This window comes from Puntigrus tetrazona, chromosome 15, assembly GCF_018831695.1.
Source record: "Puntigrus tetrazona isolate hp1 chromosome 15, ASM1883169v1, whole genome shotgun sequence".
Taxonomy (NCBI): domain Eukaryota; kingdom Metazoa; phylum Chordata; class Actinopteri; order Cypriniformes; family Cyprinidae; genus Puntigrus; species Puntigrus tetrazona.
The window spans coordinates 12,134,629-12,152,947 of NC_056713.1; the positions used below are offsets into that span (position 1 = coordinate 12,134,629).

The 18,319-nt window shown below is 37.5% G+C and overlaps 2 protein-coding genes across 8 annotated transcripts in view; one reads left to right on the forward strand and one right to left on the reverse strand.

The window, feature by feature from the left end:
• Positions 1-9,563, forward strand: part of sgsm2 (small G protein signaling modulator 2) — a 45,557-nt gene extending 35,994 nt beyond the window's left edge. For all 6 annotated transcript variants that reach the window (XM_043258596.1, XM_043258597.1, XM_043258598.1 and 3 more), the window contains 10 exons: positions 60-205; positions 320-448; positions 542-724; positions 2,343-2,708; positions 3,362-3,486; positions 3,646-3,728; positions 4,543-4,652; positions 4,784-4,880; positions 4,965-5,132; positions 6,483-9,563. In XM_043258596.1, the coding sequence (XP_043114531.1) occupies positions 60-205; positions 320-448; positions 542-724; positions 2,343-2,708; positions 3,362-3,486; positions 3,646-3,728; positions 4,543-4,652; positions 4,784-4,880; positions 4,965-5,132; positions 6,483-6,571 (1,496 nt within the window). In that variant the 3' untranslated portion in view covers positions 6,572-9,563. The remainder of the gene's footprint in view (positions 1-59; positions 206-319; positions 449-541; positions 725-2,342; positions 2,709-3,361; positions 3,487-3,645; positions 3,729-4,542; positions 4,653-4,783; positions 4,881-4,964; positions 5,133-6,482) is intronic.
• A 247-nt stretch (positions 9,564-9,810) lies between these two features.
• The window catches only part of tpst1 (tyrosylprotein sulfotransferase 1), a 35,365-nt gene continuing 26,856 nt past the window's right edge, over positions 9,811-18,319 (reverse strand). The window contains exons 4-6 of one of the 2 annotated variants that reach the window (XM_043258603.1): positions 12,265-12,315; positions 11,458-11,523; positions 9,811-10,551 (exon numbers count right to left, since the gene is read on the reverse strand). In XM_043258603.1, coding sequence (XP_043114538.1) covers positions 11,488-11,523; positions 12,265-12,315 — 87 coding nt within the window. In that variant the 3' untranslated portion in view covers positions 9,811-10,551; positions 11,458-11,487. The remainder of the gene's footprint in view (positions 10,552-11,457; positions 11,524-12,264; positions 12,316-18,319) is intronic. The other variant, XM_043258604.1, reaches the window with a different exon arrangement.

Here is an 18,319-nt window from a genome sequence, read left to right on the forward strand (position 1 = left end):
AATGCCCTCAGCTGTGCATGCAGTGCTGTAATGCTCCTATGCCACTTTTCCATCTGTAGGGCTGGCCTACTGTCGGCACCTGTCCACTGTGAGAACGCACCTTTCAGCACTGGTCAACCACAACATTGTCCCTCCAGACAAGCCCTGTGAAGCCTCTGGAGGGCTCAGCAAAGATGTGTGGAGTAAATATCAGAAAGACTGTAAGGTTAGCCTAGTACTCTTCAGCTCCGGGCACTAGAGGGTACTAGCGGTCAGTGACATGCACCGTAGGTTGCAGTTGTCCCGCTGTCTCCATCTGTCACTTTTTCTCTCTCGCCAGAATTATAAGGAGCTGGAGCTGTTGAGGTTGGTTTACTACGGAGGGGTGGAGCATGAGATCAGAAAGGAGGTGTGGCCATTTCTGCTGGGTCACTACAAGTTTGGGATGGACAAGAAAGACATGGCTCAGGTAAACATTTATAAACGCACTTCTTTGTCAAGGTAGTTTGTTCTGGAGCGATGTGCATACTAAATGTCCGATGTGCCCTCGTGCGATTCGTAGATTGACGAGAAGATCACAGAGAGGTATCAGCAGGTGATGCGGGAGTGGAAGGCATGTGAGGTCATTGTGAAGCAGCGGGAAAAAGAGATGCAGTCGGCCATCTTTGCCAAGTTGTCGTCAGGGAGCAGTATAGACAGTCACGTCCTCAGACTCATCCATAGAGACTCCACCATTAGCAACGAGGTGAGTAGCAAGCTCTGTTTTAGTAGCCTATGAGTTATTTACTTACAGACGTTGCAAGCTGCCTACAAAGGCGACATCCTAAGTAACACTTTCTTAAGTGAGTTCTTTAACAGTCTAGAACCTCAATGAAACGGAGTTCCTTTCTTACTTGCACTAATTTCAATATAGTTTATTAGCATGTTGCTGTGCTGACTGGTCGATACATAACTGCACATAATTATATTAACATATTTTTCGGATAACTATACATGCTAAATATTAATATTGGGCAAAACAGGTCATTTTTGATTTCGCATTTCAGTACTTTTGAGTATTGAATGAAATGTATGTTATTTATCATGTTAGAATGTTGCATAAGCTAATTATTCAATACTTTAAGCAGTATTGAGGAATAGATTGTTTTTGATTACATACCAATACTTAATCAAAATATTGAATGTTTATTAATAATGTGGTGTCCGTATAAGTTAACTGTTCATAGCTTTAATAAACTTTACATACATGCCACACAAAGACATTGTCGCGTGTGGTTTAGCGTGAAGGAGCACTCATGGAAGAAAATAAATGAACTTAAACGGTTTTAATTTAATCTTCAAACGGACAAAACAATAATATGCAGGTAGGTAGGCAGGCAGGCAGAACAAAAACCACACGTATTAACCTCAACGATCGGACAAACATGAACTCAAACACACAGGACTTAAATACACAAGGTAATTGACTAAATTAACAAGAAACAGCTGACGACAATGACACACTTAACAGGAAGGGAAGGTAGGGCACACAGAGCACATGACACAAGACAAAAACAACAACACAGAGTCCAAAGACGTGACAGATATTAGTTAAATTTGTTATATTTTTATAAATGTAATAGATAAATGGAATATATAACTATTCAGTTTGCATCACCTTCATAAATTTAATACAAATGGAAGAAAGAAAAAACACAATGCACATTCTTCATTCAATATTTTCAAGATGTAGAGTTAAAAAGAATTGTTGAATGTTATGTACAAAAGATAAATTACCATCTTTTTCTGACCAAAGTGACTTGAACTACACGTCGTAATAACAACTCATAAGTACAAACGTCCTAGGAGGACATTTTAATAAAATTTATGTTTATTAGCTATTTGATTTTAGTATGTTGCTAAACTTACTGCAAATTTTTTTTAATAAGCATAAAATGTATATGTATGGAACACAACTAGGTAAAATTGTTCACTTTTGCACACATTTAAATACTTTTGAGTCTGTGTATCATTTGGTAGTATCTCTTATGAAAATTAACCATGGCTTATCAACAAATAAAACCAGAAACCATGGTTACTATAGTTAAACCATGGTAACCTCAAATTATTCATGACCTTGATATAAAATTGTGGTTATACGTACGGTAATCAAACACAAAAACAATTACTAAAGATTTACTGTAATAAAACCATGGTTAATTTGTATATTATAATGGCTCAATAATAAACATCAGTGTATAGCACACGCACACGATTAAACATTTCAGTACATTTTTAATGTTTCAACACTTGAATTCTAAGGTAAATCTTGTTTATGTTGCGTCTTCATATCCCATCCCCTCCCACCTGTTCTCTGTCTTTAGGTATTCATGTCCGTGGATGAGCCTGATGCAGGGGGTCACGACACCTCGTGTGAGGGAGGAAGTACTCCCACCTTAACCACTGTAGTTACCCCGGCCATGTTAGCCCCAGACGAGAGGCCACTGGTGGAGTTTGACTCTCCAGACTCAGGCCTGCCCTCCTCCAGGAACTACTCCGTAGCCTCTGGACATTCCCAGATCATGTCCAGCATCGATGACGGACAGAGCATGGAGGAGGACACTACGCCCACTGGAGTACTGGAGGAGCAGGGTGGACGGGACTCTCTGAGTGAGGACAAACTCTGCAGTCAGCTGGACAAACTCACAACCACCACTGAGGGCACTGCGCCATCCTTCTCCTCTTATACGGTACACAAATGCACTGTTGAAACGTGCCCGTCGTCCCAAACACATAAGACCTTCGTTCATCTTCAGAACACAAATTAAGATATTTTGATTAAATCTAACGGCTGTCTTGTGCTCCCACAGACAGCAAGGGTACTACCATGATCACTTCAAAGAAACGTAGTAAGGACATCGTTAAAACTCTCCATGTGGCATTAGTAATTCATTTTACGAATAATGACTCTCCAAAATGGCATCAGGTTGAATAAAGTTGATGTTTTTTTTTTTTGTTTTGTTTAAAGTTATTTGTCATAATGACAGTATGTATAATTGAATATAATAAAAATGTAAAGTAACAGGGCAAGCAAGACAAATTTGACAACAGAAATGTAGATTATTGGTTACAACAGATTCACACTGAAATACAATACAATAACAGTAAAAGTAAAGATTTAAATAACAGTAAAAATTAAAATAAAAAGTGCGCAAGTGCGAGGCTGAAGTGGAGAATTTACAAAAAATATATATGTATTATTAAAAATAGTTTGGAACGACATAAGGGCGAGTAGTTAACGGCAGACTTTTATTTTTCTGTGAAATATCCCATAAAATTGGATATTGAAAATTGGTCATTGCTTAATACCGGTCGTCTGTTTTATCAACGTACTTGTGTTCAGATTGAGCTGTTGGACACGGTGGCACTGAACTTGCACAGAATAGACAAAGACGTCCAGCGCTGCGATCGTAACTACTATTACTTCACCTCCAGCAACCTGGAGAAACTGAGAAACATCATGTGCAGGTCAGTGGAGGGCCGTCTTCTTATTATCTCTTAGAATAACAGCTCATTCAATTTCAAACCAGTCAGTCTGTTAGATTAATTAAAATATGCATCACAGACTGTAACTCATTTTCTAAATCGGTCTTGCCTCGGTCTCTTATTTCTTTGTCCTTGTTCCAGTTACGTGTGGGAACATCTGGAGATTGGCTATGTGCAAGGCATGTGTGACCTTCTAGCCCCGCTGATGGTCATTCTGGATGATGGTGAGTGAGACACTGAAACATAATAGACATAATACCTTCTTAAAATGTTTCAAGTGCTTGACTTGTATTATATGTGACCATGGACCACAAAACCAGTCATAAAGGTCAGCGGTTTTGGAACTGAGATTTATACATCATCTGAAAGCTGCATACAGTTGTCCAACTCAGTTCTTAGCAATATATTACTAATACATATTACTAATCCAAAAATATGTTTTGATATATTTTTGTTATGAAATTTACAAAAAATCTTTATGGGACATGATCTTTACTTAATATCTTAATGATTTTGACCCACAAAATGTATTATTGGTTATTGCTGCAAAATATACTTGTGCTTCTTATGGTTCTGTGGTTCATGTTCACAAATAAGAATAAGTGCTGAGTATTAAAGGAGCAGCTGAAGACATACCTCTTCTGCAGGCAACTACACACTTCACAACTATAAATCAAAGCACTTACATATTCAGATATATATATATATATATATATATATATATATATATATATATATATATATATATATATATACATTTTATGCAATTTAAGGGTAAAATGATATTTAAAATATAATAATCCTAGTTTTAGTATGTATTATAACATTTATATAACATATGTAAATAAATAATAATATAATATAATATAATATAATATAATATAATATAAACTGTAAATCACAATTTGTCAATAATAAGAATTTAGAATTTAAAATAGAATATTATTATTATTATATTAAAATTATTCCTTTCTCTTTAACCACTTACTTTGTTAAATTTTTACAAGCATGTTCTCTTCTTTTTTACCTCCTCTAAAGAGTGCTTGGCCTACAGCTGTTTCACTCAACTAATGAAAAGGATGAGTCAGAATTTCCCTACCGGAGGAGCCATGGACACTCATTTCGCCAATATGAGGTCACTAATACAGGTAACACGACACATGACCTTTCTTCCTCTTCCTGCCTGAGTCAGCGCTGTGATTTGTCTGTTCTTCTAAATCCGCCTGTGACATCATGAGCTCTGAACATTACGTTTTTTTTGTTTCTTTTCTTTTCTCAGATCCTCGACTCAGAGTTGTTTGAGCTCATGCACCAGAATGGAGATTACACCCATTTCTATTTCTGCTACCGCTGGTTCCTCCTGGACTTCAAAAGAGGTGAGGTTCATTTCAGCCTGTGTGTTATCAAACAGAGTGAAGATGCTTTATGTCATTGCTTAACGTCCTGTGTATCTGTGTCAGAGCTACTCTATGAGGATGTGTTTGCAGTATGGGAGGTCATCTGGGTCGCCCCTCGCATCTCCTCCAAGCACTTTGTCCTGTTCATTGCACTGGCCTTGGTGGAGGTGTACAGGGACATTATCCTGGACAACAACATGGACTTCACTGATATCATCAAGTTTTTTAACGGTGAGTCAACTCAACAAAGGACTTCTTTAAAGCTGAAGTGACTTTTTCCCCCCCAAGAACATTTTACCAATCTCAATCAACATCATAATAATGCATGTTTTCTTTTTCCAGATAAAATAAGCCAAAATAGAGATTTAACTTAGACCAGAAGTTGATGATTAGATGCCCATGAGAAGGATGCAGTACTAATGCAATAATAGAATTAGCAAAGTTAAGGAATGACCGTTGGGCAGCACATGCTCGTTGAGTCAGGAGAGTCAGAAAAAACATTTGAAGAAGAAAAACACATTACCTGCAAAAGGATTAATGTCAAGAAACCATCAGAAACCATTTAGTCTCCAGAGACATCATTTTCCAGGACTGCAGCCTTCCTGGAGTCTCCACAAGTGCAATGTGTCAAGTTCTCAGAGACTTTCCTTGGGTACAGAATCTTCAAAAATGACCCTCACTTAAAAAGAATAATATTCTGAAGTGTTATGAAATACATTAAGACCTTAAGGATGACATTAAGGATGCATCACATCCTCTTGAACCACTGTTTGAAGAGTTTCTCTTCCACAATCTGGCAGTACGTTTTAAGGAGCTCATATTAGTCAATCTTAGTCAAAAGACAGACATTTCAGGGAAGGAGATGGATGTTTTTGACTTTCAGCCTTCCCGGACAATTATATATCACTTATATAAGATTAAATACAAACTCAGTAGTAGTTATTAAGATTGATTTGGTTTTCTATATCTACACATATATATATATGTGTGTGTGTGTGTGTGTGTGTGTGTGTGTGTAATGAAATAAAAATGTAATTATATGATGTTTTCTACTATAAATGTTTCCAATTAAATAATTGCCTTTTATCTTGTCATTTCACAAGAGACAAAAGAAGAATACATTCAATTTTTTCTGCCCACTATTACAGAGATGTATAAACCTGAAAAAGAATGTCTTTTTTTTTATAGAATTAAATTCATATGTATTTTTTATAGCACTTCTCAATAAATGACCTTCAACTTGAGTGCTTAGAAAGCGTAAAGAAATGGCAATATTAAAAACTGTAAATGTGTAAAAACGCATTAAAATACATTTCAAATGAATATTTCACACGAACACAATAACTTTGCAACCCCTCATAAAAGACTTCTTTCTGACCCTCCTTGGACCTCTAGTTCAAGAGTCCTTGGTAAGACATGCTTTACTACTATACAAAGAAAGCATAACATCAAAAAAAAAACCCTGCAAACTTCAAAATATCACGGCACGACACTCGAGTTTTAAACCGGAAATGCAGCATGTGGCCATGTGAGAGTATCAGTCTGTTGAATAACTGTATTGTTTGTGTTCTTCTCTAACAGAGATGGCCGAGCGCCACGACGTGCAGCACATCCTCCGAATAGCGCGGGAGCTGGTACACAAGGTGCAGACCCTTATCGAGAACAAGTGAGAATAAGAGTAGGCTGCCGCCCACCGAGTCCCGCCTGGCCAAACCTCCTCCTAAAGGCTTGAGACCGCCCAGGATCTGCCTCGACGTCTCGACTCTTAATATCGTTTGCCTGCCACAGAATGCCGTTGTGTCAGACCCTGGCGTTGTCTGCATGCTCGTGGTGTTTGAGCACACTGTGACTGAGGTTTTTTTCCTTTCTCGCTGTACACGCCTCCAGCACACACCGCACCGATCAGGTCCTTTTAGATCTGCTTTTATAAGAAATGAGAAGCGTCGTACGGGTTGCCACAACCCTGTCCTTTCCCTGATGGCCGCCAAATGTACAGTAAGTATTCCACGATGAATAAAAAACGGCGTTGAGCACAGTTTTGAATCTTTAAACGAGGCTGCGTTACGTCAGCTCCCTTAAATAATATCTAAGCCACGAAGAAGTCGTCCAAACAGTGTGTGACCAAAAGGACTGTGCCAGTAACCTTGTGCTAGTATTTCTATGCCTCGTTTTAACGTTTCACGTCTCTATTGCCCCTTTTCTTCTCTGCGATGTTTCAGTTGATGGTGATGACGACGATGATCTTGGATTAAAAGTAGTTGACGTTGCCTTTGTAACACGTTTCACGACTTGCATCCATACGTTTGCACTTTGAATCTGTCGCCCCACGACACCCGTGATGCTCCTCGCTGACAGGTGTTATCTGGGGTCACTACAGTGTCCTAAAGTCTGGAAAGGGTCCAGGCTCTTCCACGAGTCAGAAAACTGCTTCCATGTGATGTGACGAGACTAACCGGTCTTTAGTGTGTCACATTTTAGACGCTCACTACCTTCAGGCTTTGTTCACCCTGCATATACTGCACACTACTAAAGATTGGGGTCGGTGAGATTTTTGATCATTTTTTCTTTAGCAAGGATGCATTACAGTGCCTCTGTTATGGAAAGGTTCATAGTTTTAGGTGTCCCCAACAGCATGCATGCTAATGCAAAGTCCAAAAAAACTTTTATTGTCTTATAATATGTTAACTTATTTGTTCAAGGACTCCCAAACGATTTATTGAACGATTTATCTTTCCAAGCCGTTCCATTTGCAGTTATTTGTTGATTGGTCTCATCTTTTATTTCATCGTGTCTGTACTGCCTGATTAAAGCAGTGTTTACAGCCGCTACCGGAAACCGCTATTTTACCGCAATTTAAGCGGCATCTAGTGGCAAAGAATGAATTTGCATTTTCATTCAAAACAATGCTAAAAGACCAACATGTGGCAAGAGGGTGGGCAAGGATGTTTTCGTTCACTTAGAGCTGTCAGACACGGCATGAAAGCTATCCATAATAGGGGCACTGTAAATTAATCAATTTCTGCTTTGAATGCTTTTTTTTTTTTTTAAATAGAAAAATGTATGCATGCTTGGTTTTCACAAAAATATCTAATAATAAAAGCAGTTTTTAAAGATTATGTGATACCGAAGTCTGGAATCATGGCTGCTGGAAATTGAATTTAAACGGCATTTAAAATATATTCAAACAAAAACCAGTCATTTTAAACGATGATAATATTTCACAATATTACTGTTTTTATTAAAAATGTGCAGCAATGATAAGCACACGGTAATTCTTTAAAAGTAATCTTAATCTAATCTTACTGACCACAATCTTTTAAACCGTATTATACATCAATTTTGATCATTTTCCATATCCAATCTTTATTACCGATTATTCACTCTTGTCATTTTGCAAGTGATAAACTCTGATCATGTCCCGATTACGACTACTTAAAACTACTTGAATCTGATCTGACTGTTCAGAAATTGGATTTTAAATGAGAAATGTCGCTAAATTCGACCTGTGTTATGGTCGTCTATCATCAAACGTGTCCTGTTAAAGAAACATTGCATAATAGTTGCACATTTTAAAGAGTAATTTACTTCCACACGGTCTTCCCCATCTTCCAAGTAATTAACGACCTGAGGCTGTTTGGAATCAAACACTAGTTGACTGAATACTTCACACAGTACTGCAAAATATATTTTCTTAAATAAAACGTGAAATAAATGCAGCACGCAGTACGTGACATCCAAACGCCATTTTGGAAATGAAGCTTATTTGACGTTCTCTTCAAATGAATCAGCGATATTACATTGGTTTAACGGACTGTTAAGGCAAGCACTTTGCATTGTGGGATATTATACTCCGTGCAGTGTGCTGAAGTATACTACACATTTGGTCATCAGGGTATTTCACGCGTACAGACAGTTCACACATTAGCATGCATGCTGTATACTGCACAAATAGTACTAGTATGCTATTCCAAGCAGCCTAACCCCCCCCACCAAAAAACAAAAAGCAACTGTACTTTTCTAACAGCTGACAGAGATTATGGAAGAAGTGGTCTTACGACGTGACTGTCAGTCACTGCCTCAAACCTTGTTGAATGCGTGCGAGTGCGAAGGATGTTTTAGCCCTCACGAAAGGTTTACTTCCGACAGGAGCTCATGTACCAAAGCCTCTAAAACATCTTCATCCTTGTCATACACGTGTGCCATGTTAAACCGCAACTCGAAGACTGTTGATTAGGTATAAAAGACAAATCATTTCTCTTCATTTCTACTGTGAGCCGTTTATTATCCTCCTTTACGTGTGTATTATTGCACTGTAAATAAAGAGAAAAGCCCTGGATTTCTACGAGGACACTACTGTCAGCTGTATTTCTCTCAGACTCTATTTTTTACTTTGGTTTCGGAGACTGTGCTAACCTGGAGAGCTGTACAATCTGAATGTGGGGAAACCTTTGTTACTTGTTGACTGTTATGTCCCTTATTAACGTTGTGCACCGGTTTCTAATCGTTTCAAATATATGTGTACATTTTTTGTTCGGGCACCAACATCAGAATGAAGTATGTATTGTAACGGATGTATCATTTACCTTGAATGTACATGTATTATGGAGACAAAAAAAAAGTTGTTCCTAAAGATTAAAACATTTTCATATGCAGAAAAACTTACATTTTGAATGTCTAGTTATATATTTATCCATTACATAGACAGAAGGTAACATTCTTTTGAATAATGTTTCATTATATTAAGGTTTAACTGTGTATTTGATCAAATCTATTTAGTATAAGAAATTTCGTCTTCAATTCCCAAACTTTTATAAAGGTAAAAAATATAAAAGAACGGAAGTAGCATATAAAATGGGTGCAGTGCATCAAAAGTAACCACTAGAGGGCGCTACTATAAGAAGGGGACTAGTTTCAGCACATTGGCTGCCAACAGCGCTCGGGGTTTATTTAATCGAAAGAAATAAAAGAGTACATAATTATGATTTACACTTAAGTACAAAAATAACAATCGTAAAAACAACAACAAACATCACCGATGTGCGCTCCTCTGCCAATGGAGAAAATGTCAATGAGCCTCTTCTGTTCAACACCGGCAGCTCATTTATTACAGCTCTCAATGTACATAAGGTCACTCCATTGTGAATGCAGAGAACAAAATGCATGTCTATCTCTACACAAGATCCGAGTCTTGCACATCATTCAGTACCCAAGGAATTGCACGTTACGAAGGCATGAAAATGTAAAAAAAAACATTAAAATAGCGTCTTCTAAAGCTAACGCTCCTCCATAAATATTTCCTCGCTGCTAATTAAAACCACTGTATTTTCTTATAACAGAATCACAGGTTTGTGTAGCCAGGAAAATTAATAAAACTTAGAGTACAGTGTGGAAAAGAGTTAAAAAAAAATAAAATAAAAGAATAAAACACAAAATTTAGAACAACAATGACATTCTTAGGCCACAATTGTTACAGTACAACATCAAAGGCCAAAACTGTCCTCTAAAGAGTGGTCCGGGTCCAGACAGAGGCCTGTGTGTGTGTGTGTGTTTGTGTGTGTGTTTGTGTAAGTGTTTCCATGCATGGAGGTCCCAGCGTAGCGGGGGTGACGCAAGTCCATCATGGTCCCACGGCATCTGCTTCTACTCAGCCCTGAAACACAGCACGAGCACAGCAGCTCCGTCACACCGTGTGTCCAAATACCTACATGCTAATCATTCTCCAAAATAGGTCCTCCTTCAAAGAATACTCACATTATTTGATAGATCTGACTACATAATAAATTGCAAAAGTAATTAAAATAGTTCCAGACTTTTCTCCCCATTCATCAACATAATGCTTTAACATGTTACATAGTAAGTTAAAATGAAAATACAGGTAACAATGTATGATATTATTATTGTTATTATTAATATTAATAACAATATAAATACAGAAACAAATAATATAATATTAAACAATGAATGCATTGTTAATATTGCTTATAATACTATAACAATAATAATTCATATTAATATGACAAATGCCAAATAAGGTATCAAACAATGTGGTTTAAATACATTAAGACTTAAGTATATTTCTGGAATACTTCATTTCATATTTCTGTCATCATAATTTAAAGTATTATTCCAGAAATAGACTTGTATTAAGTCTTAATGTATTTGACCACATGGTTTAAAGACTAATATTGATTGATTGATTCTTTGATGCATTATTTGACTTGTATTTTCATCATCATCATTATCACAATAATAATAATAATAATAATAATAATAATAATAACAACTTAATTTAATTTAATTAAAAATGACCATGATGCCAAATATCAAACAAAGTGACATCATGATGATGATTAACAAATTCTGCAATTTTCAGGAAACCACATGCAATTATTATTATTATTATTATTAATAATAATAATGATATTATAAATTTCTAGCATAGCTAGCACCTTTCATTACAAATCACCCTTGTACTGTAAATCATGTTAATTATTCAAAACACCATTCGACCCTAAAGAGGGTGCAAAGTTTGCCAGTAAAGATGATAATAACTCACTTGTATTGATAAAGCTCTGGTCTTTTCCTCCTAACTTGGGTTTGGCTTTTCTGGAGACTTCTGAAGCTGTGATAAGAGAAACATCTGTTACACACGTGTGTGTGTGTGTGTGTGTGTGTGTGGACTCGGTCCAGCGCAGAAACTCTTTTCACTCTATTTGTATTGTTGTGATCATTCTTGGGATGTCTGATGAGAGCTGTTCATGTTCAATCTGTGATTTACTAGTCGTACATTTTTAAACACAGCAACTCTAACGCTCTTAAACTTCTCAGCACCCTACGAACGAGAGGTTTTTTTTTTTTTGGAAAACCAATACGGTGATCTTGCAGGGCACACCTCTGCCAAAAGCATACCGTAAGAGGAACTGATATGTAATAGAATAATAATTTTTTGTTGCTCTTGCTTTTTGGCATTTTCGCTGCACTGAATACATCATTAAAACAGCATCAAGAAGCTATTTTTCAATTAATAAGCAAACCACGATTTGTTCACCAGTTTTTTGATGATCAGAGATATTAGTATACTTTGAAATCACGCAAAAATATTCCCATCATCTGTCCAAAAGAGGGCAGTGTAGGACTTTTATTGAGCAGAACACCCTGCGAAAGAGCGTTTGAAATGAGGCCACAGATCTACAGCTAAAGATAAAAAAAATTAAATAAAATAAAAAATGAAAACATGAGATCAGAGGAGCACAGGACACCGTATTAACCAGCGTTATGATCAGAAATTACGTGAAGAGCAAAGAATCAGAGTGAGTGGAAGCAGATGGGAAGAGCTTAAGAACAGGCAGAATATCTACCATACCTGTGTTTGTTCTTTAAGAAAATCAGGTAGCTGAAATTCACCCTTAAAGACCTGGAAAAACAGAAAGGGCCGGTTTTAGAGACTGTCGGAACCATGCGCAAACACAGGAACTACAGTCTTTCCACACAAATCAAAAAGCACTGCTCATACATTACACAGTTCAAGCTCGGGTCTTCCCTTTTCTGCTTTTATTTCTCCACCTGAAGCTATTCTAACCTCTGAAAACATCCTTCGAAACAGCATCGATACAAACGGTTTTATATGCCTCCAGAAAGCAGTAACGGGCAAATGAAAAGTCTGGCGCTCAACGGAAAACAGAGTCCTCTTATGTGAACCGCTGTTAGGAGGATATTGTGTGTCAATTCCCAGGGTGTCTAACTTCACAAAATTCACGAGCTCTATCCAGGGATGAAAGAAAGAGTGAAAGACTGTGAGAATAAAAAGAGAGCTAGACTGAATGCTGGTATGAGAAGAAGCCAGCACGTCTGTTCCAGAGAGAATGACTATCTCCATTTAAGACTCAACCAGTTGATCTCATTTCCTGGCTTTCTAAGCTTAGGAAATTGCGAACGAGGAGCTTTTTTGCAAGTTTTTTTGGTATACGTTTGCGTGCCATAGGAAGCGAAGCGCTGAGCTGATGAATAGCCAGACAACCTGGAGATAGAGCCTTTATTTCAAAACACTTTCCGCTGTGGCAGGTCTAGACTGTGAGAAACCTGACGCTTGAGCTCTTTATCCACTTCTGCTGGGGCTGTCAGGTACCGGAGCTATATGAGGGTGGTTCGATCAACCGTGAATCAGTTGTCTGATTCATGAATAAATAACTTATGAAGCGGTTCTTTTAAAGCGAATCAAAAAACATACGGCACCAATTGCGTAGTTTGATTCATGAATAAATTACGTTTCATGAACCAATTTTTTTGTAGTGAATCAGAAACATTCAGCATGACTAAGGTGGTCTGATGAATCATGATAAACTAACTCTTACAAACTAGCTAATTTAAGTTAATTATAAAATAAATGATACAAACCACGCAGCCTGAATAAATGACTCTTATGAAACAAAAAAATACAGTACAAACTGTGCAGTCTGAATAAGGAATAGGCCTAAATTACTCTCAAGAATCACCTTAATCTCCTTTAAGTGAATCAGATAAATAGTAGAAACTTTGTAGTCTGATTCTGAAGCAAAAAACAAACAATATAACAGAAATGTACCCGAACGAATCTTCAAATCGTCATTAGGTTGCGTCTTTGTCTTGTCGTTTTGCTTTTACTCAGGGTCACATAAAAATGAGTTCAACTTACAGTGTCTTTTTCAACACAACTACGATTCTTATGTAAATGCCCTCAAAGCGAGCATAATCAGGGTCAAGAGAATCTGAAACAGCATACCATTTAAAACGGCTCAATAGCCAAACGATTAAATTCATCTACTTGATTTTAAAAATATGTATTTTTTCTGAGGGTATTTGGGTTTCTTTTGTGAAGGGGAACCGAGCGAGTTTGGCTCTCTCTCCCCATCTCAGCCAGCTCAACCGTGGGATATAGCTGTTACGCAAGGCTTCAGACCCAATTACCGAGAGGAGTCTCCGGGCTGCTGGTTAAAGAGAGCTGGTATCACTGGTGGGTCAAAAGGTGGGGGTTCAGCCGGTGGGTGTAGAAGGAAGTGAGTTCATTTGGGGTTAGTTTGAGTCGGGTAGGCTAGCCAAGCTTGCGGTTCAGAGCCTGAGTGGAATTCATGTGCAATGAGAAAGGCGCGAATGTTTCCCATTTCCCATTTCGTAATAATCCATCACTCTTCCAAGACCGTTAGCAACACTAAATCCTGTGAATGTTACACTAAAGGTGGAGATTCGTAAATCATATCACCATGGCTAGAGAACAAACAATGCTTAGGAGAAAGACATTTATAGGCTGTGAATAGATCTGGTTGATTCATTTAGTTGAACGAAGAACAACTGAATGAGCAAGATCTGTAGAACTCAAGCATTAAAATGTATTTATCTTATCACGCCCCAAATACTCACACATATCTTCTTACAAATGAGCGTCTGACAAGCAGGTCTGTATCTGCTGCAATGACGTATCTGGTTCTCTATGTTGAATATAACAGCAGTGACATGCAGACTGAGACAACCAAGACCTCACATACTTGTTTGGCTCGCTAACGCTGTGAAGTGAATTTTTCAGGGCTGATGTAATATTCCTCAAAGAAAAAAGTTGTGAGTATAGAGAATAAACTGACAAAACCTGCGGGTAAACTGAGGGTGAATGAGACCTTCATACGAGTACAGTTCTTCAGATCCTTACAGATCTGGAGCTCCAGGGAGGCGGCAGTGGAAAAACTGACTGTGCAGCCCAGCAGGAGAAGGCTTTACTGGAATGTTTACATTCAGCCCTCCTGTAGCTATCAGCATGGGCTGCTCACTGAACAGTAGGTTTGACTTCTATAAATAAACGGAGCAAGAAAATTCATCATCCGAATGATGTAATAATTGGCAAATATGAAAGGGAAAAATATTATGTTAAGAAAACTGTACGCACATGTCTTTGGTTAAAAGTTGTGGAACAATTCTTCTTCCACAGAATTAATTTCAAGGTATAATACTGTTAAAAATTTTGTGGTCAGTAAGTGGAAAAAAAAACAAAACACTTTTACTCAGCAAAGATGCATTATATTGGTCAAAAGTGACAGTGAAGTCATTTATAGTGTTACACAGACTTCCTTTTCTTTCTTTCTTTTACTTTCCATGCATCAAATAATCTGGACAAATTGTTTTAATTCCTGATTAAATCCAAGAAATGTTTCTTGAGCACAAATCAGCATATCATTCGAATATCTCATCTGAAAGATCACTCAAGACTGGAGTAACGTATGCTGACAATTCAGCTTTGTTTCACAAGAATATATTTTATTTAAAATACATTAACATAGGTAAAAATTACTGTAAATTGGAATATTATTTAGCAATATTTCTGTTTTATTTGAATCAAATTTTTATCAAATAAACAGTCTTGGTGAGAACAAGACTATTTCTTAAACATTTATATTTAATATAAATTCCTTCATCTTTATCTAAGGCTCACCTTCAGTCCTTATAAAAAATGTAAAAAAATTGCAGAAATAAAAATTTTATCAGATACATAGCCAGCCAGTCTTCAAAATTATTCCCTTACATTAGCTCAATTCACAACAGTTATCTTTTTCGAGTTGGACATGTACGTCTGCCAAGTCTGTACAAATAAAGCAGTTGCCCCGGCTGGTAGGCTAATGCATGCAAGGATCTTTTACAGCCTTTTCTCACAGCGGCTGGAATACTTAAATGTACGATTTTGATGGCAGACTGTAATCCAGACAGGATTATGCGATTATGAAACACATGCGAATGAAATGAAATTATATTCCAGATTTAAATGCGCTTCTATAGCCCTGACTGCCACACATACTCCTCAAAACATCAGATTCATCCGCGCCTGAGCCGTGTCGGAGCACAACCCACGCAATGAAAATAATTCCACAAACGGCTGCGATTGCAGGTATGCCAAACAGAGACGACGAAATTTACGGACTGCATCTTTAAAATGATTACTTAACAGGGTCAGAGTCAAAATGGCTGGAGATAGCCAGAGAAAAGTGTGTCGTTTAATTGTTTTAACACATTTACTTATTTTTTTTAGAAAAGAACAGGAAAATAACTTTAACATGATATCGCTACACTCTTATAACGGACTACATTAACAGCCGTTTCTCTGCTTTCTTGAATTTTTAATTCAGCACCGATAGAGGTGGAAATAGCACGAGAAATCGTCTTTCCTTTCCCCCTTATGTACAGACATGTATAAAGAGCTTATAGTGTAATGGCTCAGACACAGTAGGGTGGTCTGGTTAATCCCTAATGGTAGCTCAGACTGCTGTCAGCAATGAGAGGTGGCGAGCAGACAGGGATGTTGACAGATCTGTGCAGCTGACTGCGTCTCATGCTCGGGTAGAGGAAGCGATCTCCCGGCACATCCAGAATCACCTGCTGCAGCCTCTGACGAGAGACGCAGCCGAGCGAGGGAGAAACCACAGAAGAGCTGGTGCTCACTGTTCCATATCACAGAAATAGCAAAAGCTATTCATCAAAGATGAATTCAAGTGCGGTAGGACAGTCATACACCAACGGCTCCTCTAATGCAGGACGACACTGCTGACTCAATGTGTTAACACACACATCAGAGGCACAGGGTTTTACCCCCCGTACCATGACTCATGACTCTTTCACACCTTCTCGTACCTTGGGCAGAACTAGACGCGCAGGACAGGGTCCTTTCACATTATTACACTCTAGATTCAACTCCAGGTAAAAACGTATAATTAACTTATGCATTAAATGTTTAATGCAACTCCCACATAATTAGTACTATGAACCTGAATCATGTTGTATATATATATATATATATATATATATATATATATATAGTACAATAACGAAAAGATGAAAAACTAAAGCTAAAACTAACTTAAAACTAAACATAAATAAATAGTTTTAAGTACTAAACTGCTTATCTACAAAGACATCTAAAAAGGTTGTTTTCAAATAAATTAAAAGGTTTTATTTTGGATGTTAATCACAATTAATCATTTGATAGCACTAAAAATGACTAAAACTCAAATTAAAATGAAACTGAAAAATAAAGTTCAACGTAATAAAGTAATTCAAAAGTAACTGTAAATAAACACTATACTTTTATAGAAATAATACTGAAATACCTTAAAACATGGCCTTCTGGACAGCTGTAATATTGTAAATGGATGTTTGCCAAAATGTAGACGTTACAAGTCAACAGAGTTAAATAAGATAAGCTTTGGGAAGGAATTAAACATTTTCTTCTGGAAATCTGGTTATATAAAGTTTTAATGACCTCCCTTTCTGGTAAACAAACATTTCCACATAATGCCACTAGCAGCACTGTTGAGACAGACTTATTGATCTTAATATCAATTTCCCAACATGAATCATAACGAAGCTGCAAAGTCACTTAATAGGCATCGATTGTGGCTTTGGACAGGATTCAAAATGTACTAATTCACAGGAGACCGATGACAGACAATTAAAGAATGGAAAAGCAGGACTGTCACTTGCTCTCTGCATCCTGCAACTTATAGCTGCTTTTGTGAAAAGCAATAATATGGGCCGGGAAAAGGCAATCTGCTGACAAAACCCCCCCCCAAAAAACACTGAAACTCACAGATGTTTTGATGAGATAATGCCACTGAAACTCGGGCAGCTATATACATCCGTCCTCATGTTACTGCTGTCCTACATAGTTTAGGTGTATCATGTTGAATCTGCCTGAACAAACTAGATGGAAGCAAGATAAGCAAAAGCCACCGACAAAGCATTTTGCAAAGTTAAGACGATACATGGGATGGCTATAGAAGCAGTTGACAGGACGGTTTTTTTTGTCCTTCAATCCATGCATCGAAGCCACTTACAGAGTCTTTAACTGTTTTTATTCCATTCTCGTTTACCTTACGCATGACCGCAAAGTTCAAGATTACTGTGACCTGGTAAAAATGTCAACCAGACCCAAACTCACAGGCTCCAGTAAACATAGTTTGAAAATACAAAAGTGTTCCTTGTACCTAACAAGCATTGAATTACGCTAATCTGCTTATTTTTCACTAAACTCTAAGACAACGGACATGTGATAGTGCTACCTTCATTATGCCGAATGAGTCTGGAGTGCTCAAATCAATATTACCATCTAGTAAAGCCTCATTACCTAATTGTAAAAAAAAATTAATGTGCATTACTGCCACAAGAAATTAGATCCGAGTTTAATTACCGCAAAACACGGGCATTTAAAACAGCAGTGATACTGAGAACGAGTTACACTGCCTTTCAACTTGTTGCTGATGTTGAACGCTTGACAAAACCGTGCGTGTTAACGGCTGCAAAAGTCATCAGATCTTCCCAGAGCTCAGCTGCACCCCCGAGTTCACAAGGTCTCTTCTACAGACCTGCACCGTGACTCTGCAACATAGCAGCTTTTTCTCTGATGAGCT